The sequence below is a fragment of the Etheostoma cragini genome, chromosome 21, assembly GCF_013103735.1.
Source record: "Etheostoma cragini isolate CJK2018 chromosome 21, CSU_Ecrag_1.0, whole genome shotgun sequence".
NCBI classification, from domain to species: domain Eukaryota; kingdom Metazoa; phylum Chordata; class Actinopteri; order Perciformes; family Percidae; genus Etheostoma; species Etheostoma cragini.
Window position 1 is genome coordinate 20,017,573 of NC_048427.1, and position 13,010 is coordinate 20,030,582.

At 41.1% G+C, this 13,010-nt stretch overlaps 3 protein-coding genes across 5 annotated transcripts in view; all 3 read right to left on the bottom strand.

Annotated features, from left to right (window-relative positions):
- Positions 1 to 1,741, bottom strand: part of spata20 (spermatogenesis associated 20) — a 46,578-nt gene extending 44,837 nt beyond the window's left edge. For all 3 annotated transcript variants that reach the window (XR_004655143.1, XM_034861336.1, XM_034861337.1), the window contains exon 1: positions 1,261 to 1,741. Coding sequence is in view for 2 of the 3 variants with exons in the window: in XM_034861336.1 (XP_034717227.1) it covers positions 1,261 to 1,463 (203 nt within the window). In the remaining variant the exon portion in view is untranslated. The remainder of the gene's footprint in view (positions 1 to 1,260) is intronic.
- A 2,750-nt stretch (positions 1,742 to 4,491) lies between these two features.
- LOC117937405 (pepsin A-like) lies at positions 4,492 to 8,831 on the bottom strand. The gene is made up of 10 exons (XM_034861370.1): positions 8,775 to 8,831; positions 8,592 to 8,662; positions 7,441 to 7,591; positions 7,231 to 7,348; positions 6,154 to 6,272; positions 5,731 to 5,927; positions 5,507 to 5,623; positions 5,100 to 5,241; positions 4,873 to 4,971; positions 4,492 to 4,782 (listed from the first exon to the last, which is right to left on the bottom strand). Exons 1-10 carry the CDS (start codon positions 8,814 to 8,816, stop codon positions 4,645 to 4,647), a joined length of 1,194 nt encoding a protein of 397 aa, XP_034717261.1. The 5' UTR covers positions 8,817 to 8,831; the 3' UTR covers positions 4,492 to 4,644.
- A 2,583-nt stretch (positions 8,832 to 11,414) lies between these two features.
- pkd1b (polycystic kidney disease 1b) overlaps positions 11,415 to 13,010 on the bottom strand; it is a 38,401-nt gene continuing 36,805 nt past the window's right edge. Inside the window, exons 41-42 of the mRNA XM_034860881.1 lie at positions 12,738 to 12,849; positions 11,415 to 12,656 (exon numbers count right to left, since the gene is read on the bottom strand). Of these exons, the coding sequence (XP_034716772.1) occupies positions 11,769 to 12,656; positions 12,738 to 12,849 (1,000 nt within the window). The 3' untranslated portion in view covers positions 11,415 to 11,768. The remainder of the gene's footprint in view (positions 12,657 to 12,737; positions 12,850 to 13,010) is intronic.

Here is a 13,010-nt window from a genome sequence, read left to right on the forward strand (position 1 = left end):
TTTTAACGCTACAAAACACATTATTAAATTAATTATCTTGGTGCTTTGGATTGATAACTAATGTCATAGACTTGTATTTTGTGAATTACCAGCTATATAGAAGAAATGTCTTGCATTGCTTGTGTGTTATCCTTTTATAAACAGTGCCTATGCTATTTAAATAATATTGTATTGTAACCCCTGAATGGCGACAATATTAAGCTTTCATTATTATATGAAAATGTTAATGGTAGGAAAGGACCTGTCCATGCAATATTATATAACTTATGTATAACATATGTTTTGTATGAGTTTTTTTGTCACGTCACAGCAGATACAAAACAAAAGGTGTAATACATGTCAGAAAAAGCTGCATTACATTTACAGTAGGTTGCTGCATTGCAAGGGCAACATTGATAAATGGTGTCGCCTAAATAAATATAAGCTCATTAAAACCAAATCTTGTTTGACAGCGTTGGGCCCTGCTAACGGTTATCTTAGCTACATTAGTTCTTTAACCAGCATGGATATACTATTTAGCTAAACAGAGTTATAACGCTTCCAGCTTGCTAGCTATCTGATGCTATTGAAGCTTGCTCCCACCTACAGCTGCAGTAACGTTAGTTAGCTAGCTGAGAAGGCACTGTAGCTAGCTAGCCATTAGCCAAAGGTCATGTCGACTCTCATTTGAATATTTCCTGGTTTAATGTGACTTTGCTTATAGGAATAAGCTCATGCCCCTGAAAACATGACTGAACACAGTCTTCAAAATATTAGACCATGTCTTAAAATTCGGCCAACAATAAATATGACACATGGACATATATCGATAAAATATTTTACAAAAGCTAGCATTAACCTAGATTTTACCGTTAACGTTAGCAGTGTGGGTTGTGAAGCAGACAAACCAAATAGAAAATATGATAAATTATTATTAATAGGTGCTGCTTTTTGGCTTATCTAGTCATACCGAATTGAAGTCCGAGGCATTTGGACCACCGCTGAATGTCTCTTCTCACAGTGTCATGTCTCTTAGCAATAGTTTATGTTAGGGGCATATTAAATTGTATGATTCCCTATTGGAGTTTCGCGTAACTCCTCCATTCGTTTAATAGCACGTCCACAATTGTCACAACTGACCACGCAGCAATTAACATAACTTATATCGACATTTGACGTGACATTGATGTTGTTGCTAAATTAGGTATGTTTGCTGAAGCGTCTGAAAGTAACGCACATCTAACGTTCGCGTTAGCATAATATTAGCCTTGGTGGCTTTACCTGAGGTGGTAGGTCGGCTGGGGATGGTGGTTGAGCGGTGACTTGTCGCTTGGTGGGTGGGGAATTTGTCTGAAACACCTAACATTAATGTTATTCTCAGACTTTTGCTGTGGACTGTCCAGTCCCAAAAAAGCTGCAGTTAAAAGGCGTGCAGGCTCCACGCTATTTTTGGACGCCGATCGACGCAATGCTAGTCTTAACATCCTAATCCACCAAGTGTGTTTACGTTAGTTAACGTTACTTCAGCAAGCTAACATTAGCTACTTAGTTGACACACCGACCAGCCAAAACTTCCAGCATGAGGTGAACATTTTATTGCCATACCACGAGTTGACACAAGATGGCGCTCCAACGGATTAAGCACATTTAAAACAACAATGTGTGTGTTGGTTCTTCTAAATACACCAATGTTTAGTGCGAGAGCAAGACAGTAAATGTTAAAGATAGAAAGAGAACGAATAGAAAAAAAAGAAGAAAATATTTTGATAGGCTTGTTTGCATATGATAATGTTAACTGTAAAATCTATACACACCTACTCTAAAATCCAACCATGTAGATTCACAGAGGGGTATTGACGTAGCATGTGACACATGCATCCGTAGGCTACATTGAAAACACTCACTAAAAGTCTGAAACAAGCAAAGAAAACTAAGAAAAACACTCTAAGAGACAAAAACCCAGCCCCTTATCTATATGCAATGATCAATAACCAGAAAACCTGGCAAACAATATCATAACATGCAGCCCCATTAGCCTATGACAGTTAGGCTACATAGCCTACATATAGACTGGCCTCCCTCCCCAACAGCAGGCTACACAGCACCTCATCCAGCTTCACACACTCTAAAACTCCACAATGTCATCGACCAGTGTAAAGTATGCATAATCTGCCCTACTGCACACTGAGATCAAACTAGAAAACAAAGAAAGATAGAAGGGAAAAAGATTAGATGTTTGCTGCAAATGAGCCCATATGGGACATTTTGATGTTAGCCTATGTTGTATTCCACTTAGGCTAACATTGAGAACCTTTTCCTTTTCATCACTCATAAAAAACAAGCAGACAAAACTGTAAAAGTTAGAAATGTAAACACTCAGATTCTCAGATATACTTAATAAACACAGTTGCAGGACAAAACCCATTAGTGATAACTCTCAGAGCTGTGTAAAAGCAATTGTTGCAGGGCATTAAGGATGGACAAAATGTACATTTGTGATTGTTACATTTCCAATGTAAGCAATATATACCAATATATCTTAGAATTAATCTTTTGTACTTTTGCAAACAACAATAATCTAAGCTCAAAGGGCCACTTACTAACTATCCTCTGTGAGGAGGAGGTTAAACACAGGGACCACACACACACACTGCACAGCAATCATCATTGCGTATCTGTCTGTGACCACAAAAACTGCAAAAATAAGGAATTATTCATTTCAGGAGAGTGCAAAATTCAGAAAAGAGTGTTGACGTTTTGAATCCAAACACAACAATACCAAATACTGATTCAATACATTTCTTTTAGGGGCCATGCACTGATGTCCCCCTTACATTTGTAGCAATAATTAGATTAACTCTAGGTCGAGTTTCCCCCCCTATATCCTCATGTGAAAATCAACTGTTAATTTACATAACAGTGCTTATATTTAGATTTAGGCCAGGAGGCATCCAATAAACAGCACCAGATGTGACGCTGCTATGTCTAATAAACGCCATCTGGTGCTTATTAGACTTGTGAGGGCGTTTATCATCACCCGCTGGTGTCATAAATGGCGTTTTAAATGGAATTTTAAATGGCATTATGAATGGCATGGTGAATGGCATCGTGAATGGTGTTATAAATGGCCTTTTAAATGGCGTTTTAAATGGCACTATGAATGGTGTTATAAACGGCGTTGAACTGTTTTCAATCACACAGGCCACACTAATCAGCAACTCCACTGGTCTTCACCCTACCCAAGTTTCCTCACACCACACTGCTTCTCCTCTCCCTGCACTGCATGGTTACCAGTTGCTTCCCCCAACAACTTCAAGACTGGCATACCGGGCCATGAATGGATCAGGCCCAGCTTACATCCAAGACATGGATGTAACATGGATGTAAGACCTTACTTTCCAGTACGCCTCCTCAGCTCTGCATCAGCCAACCTTCTTGCTGGCCCCTCACGGCAGGGGACACCCAATGATACCGAATCTTGACTGTTTGCTTTCCTGGCCCCTGAATGGTGGAACGAGCTCCCCGTTGACATCAGGACGGCTGACGGCACATCTTCCGCCGCAGGCTAAAATACTTATCTTCCTTGCATCGAAAAACATGTACATACGGTATATATTAAATTAATAATGCACTTACAGTGCACTTTCATGAGACTCTTTGGAGTTTGGCTTATTTGAAGCTGATATGTTTGCACTTAATTCTTCCTTTCCAGTTAGTACCTACATGGTTGAAATCAAATAAGTGGAAGTAAAATTGATTAAAGCATTAGCAAAATGACATGTAATGTTATTTAATCAAGCATGGATCTCCTTTGCTGTTAGTTTGAGAAACCTAAAGTATGCACATGGATGTTATTTTACTATTTATACATTATTATAATTGTTTATATCTATGATTCACACATGTGAAGTGGATTATATCATTTATAAAGCATTAATTTGTTTATTTGTGCTTGTTGACTGGACTAAACCAGTTTGCCTACATTCCCGAGCATGGCCACACACAGGAGTTTTGCAGCATTTTTCTGTTGTCATTGGAGAGCCCTGCGGTCTTAACTTAAATGAACCCTGACTCATTGCTAGTCTTATCAGTCACAAGTGTGCTCGCTAGTGTTAGCTACTTTGTTGACACGGCCACACACATATAGACCAGCAACTTCCAGGCATCGGGTGAACATTGTATTGCAATACCATGAGTTGACACATGGTGGCGCTGCAACAGATTAAGGACACTCAAAACAATAACAGTGTGTGTTGGTTCTTCTCACAATGCACCAATGTTTTCTCGAGAGCAAGACAGTAGGCTAAATGTGTTGTAAAAATCTAAAGAGAATCAGTGTTTCCTCTAGAATTTCTTTCAGCTGAAGCTAATGTTAGCTACCGACTGTTACCTTAAAACCATCCATGTAATGTAAGTCTATGTAAAATGAGATGATATAGTAGCTCATCATTGACACAAATTTTAGGCAAGTACACAGTATATGTTGAGCAATTTCACAAAACACCAGACTTATTGATTTAAATCTTTTTATTGAATTTGAGGAAATTATATCATATTCAGGACAAGGAGAAGATTCGAGTCTCGGGCATGTTGGAAATCCTACTGTAATACTAAGATGTACACATGATTGTTTCAAGGCTCTTGGGAAAGGTGACCTCAGATTGCTTATCTAGCCTTGGCCAGACCCACCATGTTCTGAGCTCTGTTGAAGATGGAATAGTACTGTCTGATGAAGACGTCACCCAGGATCCACAGGCTGTCTCCTCCGTTGGAAAAGCCAGTACGGCAACCATAGTAGTGGGACTGTGAGAGATTTAGGAGAAGAATGTCACATGGAGGGGAAATATGGTGAGCTGAGCTTAAACAAATTCTGGCATAGAAGCAAACACTTACCTGACGGACGTAGGCAGAGCCTGGGATGGTGAATTCCTGTCCGTGGATGTGGAAGGTCACATCTGGCAATTGGGCAATGCTGTTGCAGTTGACCAAATACTGAGGCAGAGGGACAAAGAGAAGAAAATGAAAGAAAAAGGTATGCAAGAGAATTCAAATTTGGTTGGTTTTACTGTTCAAGTCAGGTTACATAAATGTCATAAACAGGTCTTTTTATTGGAACTTACGTCTCCGTTCTGGTTGGTAGCTCCCACCATTTGGTTGATGTTGTTGATGCTGCTCTGAGGTCCAACAATCAGAGACGTGCCGGTGTCCACGATAGCCTGGCAACCCCCTTGGCAAGCCACAACCTGGCCATTGACAGTAACACTGAAAGGGATGCACAGTACAGCATGCATAAACACGTTTGCCAGCATCTGGGTTTAGATACTTTTCAGGGGACTTGCTCTTTCACTTACATGTGGCACTTTGTAGTTTTGCTTACTTAAAGCTAATGTACTTCTGCCATGTGATTCTCGCTGTTTTGAGTTTATACCTTCAGGGTTTAATGCACTTATTGGTAGTCGCTTCAGAATAAACCATAATAAAATGAAATGCAACGTAATGACCTGTGATGCTGTATCTGTGGCTTTACCTGTCCACTGTGATCTGCCAGTACAGCTCATTGGAGAGGGGAATCCAGGAGATGGGACCAGAGTAATGGTTGGGGTCAACACCACCGAAGGTCACCACACTGCCTTGCTGAGAGTTACTACCGAGGAAAGCAAGAACGTACTGATCAACTTCCTAGAACTCCATCGCACTACAGTCGCAGTATAAGCAAGTAATACGATCCTGCAAAGATATGGCTGTCCTTACGAGCTCAGGTACACAGAGAAGAGGTCCTGGTTGAGCAGGCCCTGCCTCATCATGTTGTCGAAGACGGGTGTAGCGCCTGAAGCGGACAGGCGTGGGTATGCCAGGCCCAGGATACCATCAGCACTCATGTGCTGCATGAAGGGAGCCTCACTCTCGCTCAAGCCGAAGATCTGGTTTTTCACAGGGAGCCCACCCACCTGACGGACAAATTGCATCTCAAATTATAATGGGATTTTCAAAATTGTAATCTGAATAGCCTACCCCCTTCATTTGCTTTGAATAGGAAGCAAATGAAGCAAGCAGATATTTAATACTGAAGAAATCTGAGAGCCTTTGTTTTTTAACTTGGTAAGAATAATAATCAGTGCATGGGAACTGGGAATAAATACAATTTTACTGGTTCAGTTAGCTTATATTTCTCACCCTAACTGTGTCGTATCCAAGGAAACCAGTCATGCTGCCGGTACCATAGTGGATGTCCAGAGCTCCGCCGTTGTTTCTGTAAGTGCTGCTTGTGCCAGGGTTAAATTTCTTGTGGTTGTCTAGGAAGGTAAAGATGTCAAAAAACAAATTAAGGCTTGCAGATGTAGCGTGGATGTACATGTATATGTATTTCTTTGCAATACAGACAAAGTCAAAATTTTAACAAAATTGTGCAAATGAAAAGTAAACGTTAACAGTTGAATGGCTTGTTTTCCATCTAGTTTAATGGACAACCATACATATCTATCGTTTGTAACATAGCCATGGCAACCACTAATCGAAGACTGTTTGACGACCTTTGATCTGGCCGAAAGGGATCCCAATGCCTTTGTTATTAGCGAGGCAAAAGAACAAAATGATCATTCTATTCCACCCCTAAAGCCAGTCCCTCCAGGTGGTTGGCTCTGACCCTTTTCTGTTGTCTACCAGTCCCGTAAGGCGACGCTGCGCTCGGGGATGGAACCCTGGGAGGCCAGCAGCACAGACAACCTCTGCAGTCATTACCTGGACCATCCTTCTACAACCACCACATCTGAATCAGTAGGCCACCGCAATTCTTCCAATGTCTTCTTAACCCCAACCCTCCTATTCTTTAGACCAGATGCTCCCAGGGTCTGCATTCCCTTACAGAGGTCTTCAGCCTTTACTTTTCTCAGGTTCTTTTCTAGGTTCTTCTCTGGATACCTAACCCAAACCATAGGGACTTTGAGGCCTCTAAATCCCACTACAGAACTATTATATGACTCTATCAGTACTTATGGGATTTAGCTAACATCTGTTTTTTGTTTTTTGTTATTCAATATTTATTAGCTTAGCTTTATTATCTAACGGGCACCTAGTTCCCCTAGGGTCCTTGGTGGTTAACTGACATATGCCAGCGTGGGCCTTTCGTGTGATTTACTTCCGGTAGATCAGTCAAGGCAGGCTGGACCTCACAAAATCCCTAATCCTAACCCTAAAATCCTAAAGTCCAGTATCTAACATCTGTTTTGTCATGTATTGTGTAGTTGTACATACTGCAGGCTGCACTGTTGCAGTAGATGGAGGGCACCCACAGGTTAGACGAGCCGCTGTCAAAGATGACCTTAAAGGATTGAGGAGGAGTTCCAATGGAGATAATTCCATAGTAAGCCAGCTGAAGATGACAATGAGAAAACGAGATCACTCACAACCAAATGAGACCTTTGTCAAACTTTATCTGTTTGTGTTTTAGGAGCTGTTACTCACATCAGCATCGTTGGTCATTCCCTCAGTGCCCACGGCAAAGCTCTGGTCAAACTTGGCCATGGGGTTGTATGGGTACTTGAGTCTGTACTCCTCCCACAGACCCTGCTCCTCCAGGTTCTCCCTGGCTGACTTGCCCTTCTTCAGAGGGATCCTAGTTGTCACCAAAGGGAGCAATTTAAATCCTGTTGTTTCAACTACATTTGTAAGCCTTTTATTGATCTACAAAGGGGTTTTTCTCATGTATCCTTTCTTAGTAAACCTCTCAGTACTTGTATATGAGAAATAAGGACAGAGATATCCGCCTAACCCGTCTGCCTTAACTTAAATTTAAGGCAATGGGGGCCTAAAGGTTAGAGAAAAAGAAGCTTGTGACCGGAAGGTTGTTGGTTCAAACCCCAGACCGACAGGATAAAATTCTGGGTTTGGAAAGTGAAAGATCAGCGCTTGTCCCTCCCTCATTACCACCACTGAGTTGCCCCTGAGCAAGGCCCTTAACCTCCAACCGCTCCAGTGGAGCTGCCTAATGGCCAGCAGATCAGCCTATGAATGTGTAACTGTGTGAATGTGACGGTCGTTGTTGCAAATGAGAATTTGTTATCAATCAATTATCAAGGCTACTTCTACGTTTAGTGGCCTTTTAAGACAAAAATGATCTCCGTTCACGCAACGGTTTAAGGTCCAGCAGTTGATCAAATCTCCGTCCATATTAACACGTGTATCACATATCACGTAACCATTCGTGATAATCATAATCTTCGCACACAGGGATTGCCTGACATTACTCTGCTGTTAAAAATCATTGATGTAACATTTGTAAATACAGAAAATACTTTGGGAAAAAGGATCCAAGGATTAATTTGCTTGGACGACGAGGTGGAACTGTTACTGGTAGGTATGCAAGCCTACCTAACCGGTAAGATTGACTGACGTACATTGTTGTTTCCAAAGGTCTTCTTTAGCGGCCCTCCAGACTACAATGCAACCTCTGAGAGAAACAGTGTTTCCATACTGCATGTCTCTGTTCTCAGAGGCACAGAAATGCCAAAGTAGTGTGGACGAGAGACGTAAACAGTTATTTTGTAGGAGCTGATGAAGTTCAGTTAGTAGGAAAAATCAAAACTACAACAGGTACAGGGACGTGTTTGACTTACTGGACTAAGCACTCGGACAGTGCCACCATGGCACACACAACAACGGCCCACTTCATCGTCTCGGCTATCAACTGTGTAGGTAAAATTCAATTCAGTCACTAAAGTTGGTCACATTGCAGAACCATTCAAACTGAAATACTGCAAAAGTGATACACAGTAGTAGGTCTATGATCCTGTACTCACCTGAAGACTCCAAAACCTGAGTGCCCACAGACAGGCATGCATCCTCTTTTATACAGGTGGCCTGACGTTTTACCATTACACAATGATAAGGCAATTCACACAAACAAATGATAAGTTAGGAAAGATAAGTAATGGACAAAGTAATCGCTGACCTCAAGACAATGTCATTCACACGATTAAAGAAAGGTACACAACGTTCCAGTGAAGTATGAGTAGGTGTAGTAGAGGGTAATATTTGTGTTCATGTTGAAGGTGCCAACCGCTAAAAGTAAAACGCAAAGGTTGTCTTCGCTAGGTCAAAAGGTGATGCATTATAATTGTGTTCATGATACAGCTGTGGTGCATTTGAAACTTTCATTTTTGTGTTTTATCTTGGTTAATGTTTCAATTTTGTGCTTATCTTTTTTATTTAATTTCTATACTTTCATTTTAGTTTTTTTTTAAACATTGTATCAGCATATATACGAAAACGTAATGACGTTATTTCATGAAAACAAGCTTTGTAGTCTTGAAAATAATAATAATGTATACTCTTTATTGATCCCCATTGGGGAAATTACAATGGACAATTTACACTGTGATTGTTAGAATACACACACATGCAATAATGGAGAGACATCAGAGTGAGCGGGCTGTGACTGCTGGACAGGAACCCTGAGCGGTTTGGGGGGGGAGGTCTGAGGCTCAAGGGCACCTTGGCAGTGCCCAGGAGGTGAACTGGCATCTCTCCAGCTACCAGGGCACACTCCGTGCTTTGGTCCGTATGGAAACTTGAACCAGCGACACTCTGGTTGCCAAACCAACTCCCTATGGACTGAGCTACTGCCTTCCCCCCAAAAAGAAAAAAAGAATTGAAAAAAATGTTTTCCTCTTATTATAATGTGTGTCAGTGATCCGAAGTTCATAAGCCCAGATCGAGCTGACAGTGACAGACATACACTGGTTTTCAGGGTGTTATCAAAGTTTAAAAAAAGGTAAAACATATATACTGTAGTAGTAGAAACATTTACCTGGATTATATTTACAATAAATATGTTTGTATATGTTACCTGTGTCCCTTATTAAAAAAGAAATTCCATAAAATATGTGTAAGAACAAAAAAAAACAGAATGAATAACTTCTAAGAATGACACACATTTAAGTTAAGTTCATCTCTGACTACATACAGACACCAAATTCAAGTATTCTATGATATTAATTTAGAGACATTCCAAAATAAAAGTCCCGTCAGCTCGGTCTCGGCTATTTGAATGCCTTTAACATTAATTTATGGTTGCAATCTAGCTGTAGCCTTGTTTGATTTGACAATGCAGATGCCAGTGACGGCTGGTTTGACTGCAGTCCATGATGGGCACGGCTGATCTCTAATATACATAAGAAGTAATAAGAGGAAACAATATTTAATTGTTGTCATAATGTTTATTATCTAATCTTCACAAGATAACAAAGAAAAAACATGGCTAGTGTTGGCTTCTGTACATACATACTACAGTACATGCTGCAATGAATTATTATTAATTAAATAAGTTTTTTCAATCAGGAATTTGGCATGCTTTCGTGAATGTTATGTGTATATTGTGTTGCAATACTGACACCAAAGTCAGTCACTCTACGCGGATCTCAGCATACCTGTGTTTGCTGCTACGGTATCATGTGTTTATCAAGGTCTTTGATAGTGAGTAACATGAATTACTGCTAATAAAAATTGATAGAGCTTTGGTATTGTTTAAACTACACACATGAAAATAAAAAAATATATAAAACAGTATAAAAATATACTGTTTACTGTTCTACTGTCCTATTAAAAATTAAATGTTTGAAGAAATGACACACTTCTCCACTTTAGGACCAAAGGTCACTTGTCTTTATTCATCTGTATAGTAAAATATCCTCATACAAAAATATGTCAGCATGTAACTGCATGTAGAGGTATGGAAAAGTGTAAGGAGCAATATTATGTACAAAAAGTAGACAACAGTGAAAACTTTCCTAAAGTAACTAACATTTTTTTTTTTTTTCACCATTTTTCGTCAACAGGCTTTTTGGATTCAATAAGTAGTGAGGTGTAAAAATGACATGTACACACATTATACATAATTCTATTTCATCTGCAGGTGTGTGCATTAGATGGGAGGTAATTGTTTCGAAATTCCAGCACACAAGACATTTATTTACAGAACTCATCCTCTAATGACGGCCAGGAGGGAAACTTAGTTTGATGGATTGATTCAATAAATGTCTTATGTGTAGTATCATTGAAAATTGTATCACTCCTTTTCAAATCTTCCAGGTTATTTTGCTTTGGTAGACTAGAAAATTTAAGAAAAATCTCATAAATGGAGCTTGAAGAACAGTTTCAGTCCATAAATAGTGACAATGTCACCGTAAGCCCATCACTTGTTTTGTTGTATGGAAGAAAATCTGTATGGTACTCCAGAAATTTATATTGGACTTCCATAAAATTGTGGGACTTTTAGAATATTCAAAACCAAGGCAGCTGAGTCCAAGACATCCTGACTTGTAGTCCTGATATGGGTTAAATTACAAAACATGGGATTATGCAATCTCTACGATTTCGAAATCCTGCACTAAAGAATAAATGAATGAAGGAAGATGATTTCAGCCTCGTCCTTCCAGGAATTCCAGAATCTTGTTGTTTCGAGCCCGTCTCATCATAGAAAAGTTATCAACACAGGACAATGCACAATGACCTGCTCTATTCATGTGGACATATGGACATATGTACCAAGGAGCTGGCAGGGTAAACTCATTAAATGTCCGGCCCAACTGATTCAGACATTTGCGGTCTCACATCCAGCTCTTCTGGGTAATGTCTAGATCATGTCAGGGCTGCAGTGCATATGCAAAGGGGGAGTTTCTCACTTTCTCAGACTTGATGAAACTCTTTCAGAACCACAGATACCACATCATACAACAAATATGATAAAACTACTGAATTGTTTAACTAAGTTTGGTTCCAGTGTCAACACATGGTCAGTCTTTCTCTGTCCAAGCTTTCCTCTTCACAGGGACTCCGTCATTGATATGCCCTCTCACCCCTTCTTCACTCCTGGGTCTGGTGTTAGAGAATGCCAAATACTCTCCTCCATTGCCACATGGAGCAGCTTCACCTTGGGCCTGGAAGACCCTCTGAGATGCATCAGCTGAATGTGAGCTCCCTGAATGCCAAGCTCTTCTCCTGGGGACCCTGGCGTATCCAAGAGAACCCGCAGGATTTACAGCACAGACTCCAGATGCAAGCTTGGCTGCTTCCGAAGCATAGTTGTTGCCGAATCCCTGATGCTGGAATGATGATGATTCAGACTCAGAGTAGGTGCGACATGTACGGCGAAGGGTACCGACCAACGTTGCGGAGGACTGAAGTGTGCAGGGAGCGAAAGAGAACGAGGATGGAAGGGATATTCGGGGCTTGGGATACAGAAAACCTGTCTTTCTGAGTCTCACTTCTCCAGTTTCTCTTTCCAGTTCCTTTGGCTTTGCTGGCTCTTGGAATCTTTCTGCACCTTTGTCCCCGTTACTCTGCTTTATCCTTCTCCTCGTCTGAGCCTCTTCTAGTTTAATTTCCAGGTTGTGAACGTCCTCAGTTATCTGATTGACCTGGTCGAAACGAGACAGCAGTGCACTGACGCAGGGCAGCAGACGGTCCAGGGAGGACTGGACGTCCAACCCAGGCTCGGACACTGACGAGTCCTCAGACCTCGTAGAGAGAGCCGAGGACAGGGGACGGGGGGACGAAAATGAGGAGGACAGGGAAGGAGAATGGGAGGAGGGGAGGTTGGAAGACAGGGTGGAAAGACGGGACTCCTGTAATGACCTGGAAGGAGGGATTCCCATACCTTCGAACTTCACCCTGTGCCTGAACTAGAAAGGAAAAGAAATGTCTAGAATCAGCAACATGAATTGACGGTGGAGGTTTTACACCACAACCAAGGCACTACCTACCTCTTTAGGTTTGGTGAGTCCCATCCACAGCTTCAGCCTCTTGATAAAGAACTCCACCATCTCATAGTCCTGAGGTTCAATGGTTGGACGGTACAGCTCAGTCTGCTCCGCCCTAAAGGACACAAAGACAGATAGGAATGAAACCTACTAAATGCAATATTTACCAGAGTTTATCCAAGTAACATTTAAGGATGAATCCCATTTATCCATCTCACCCCTACCCCTTATCCCTTGAAACCAAGGGGTAAGGGCTAGGGGTGAAAACATACTCCT

Bases quoted from the DNA above. Each gene is read 5' to 3' on its own strand.
- LOC117937405 (XM_034861370.1), bottom strand. From the start codon at position 8,816: ATGCATGCCTGTCTGTGGGCACTCAGGTTTTGGAGTCTTCAG. The intron at 8,663-8,774 runs GTGAGTACAGGA...TTACCTACACAG, and splicing joins TCAGGTTTTGGAGTCTTCAG to TTGATAGCCGAGACGATGAA. The intron at 7,349-7,440 runs GTGAGTAACAGC...TGTCATCTTCAG, and splicing joins GAATGACCAACGATGCTGAT to CTGGCTTACTATGGAATTAT.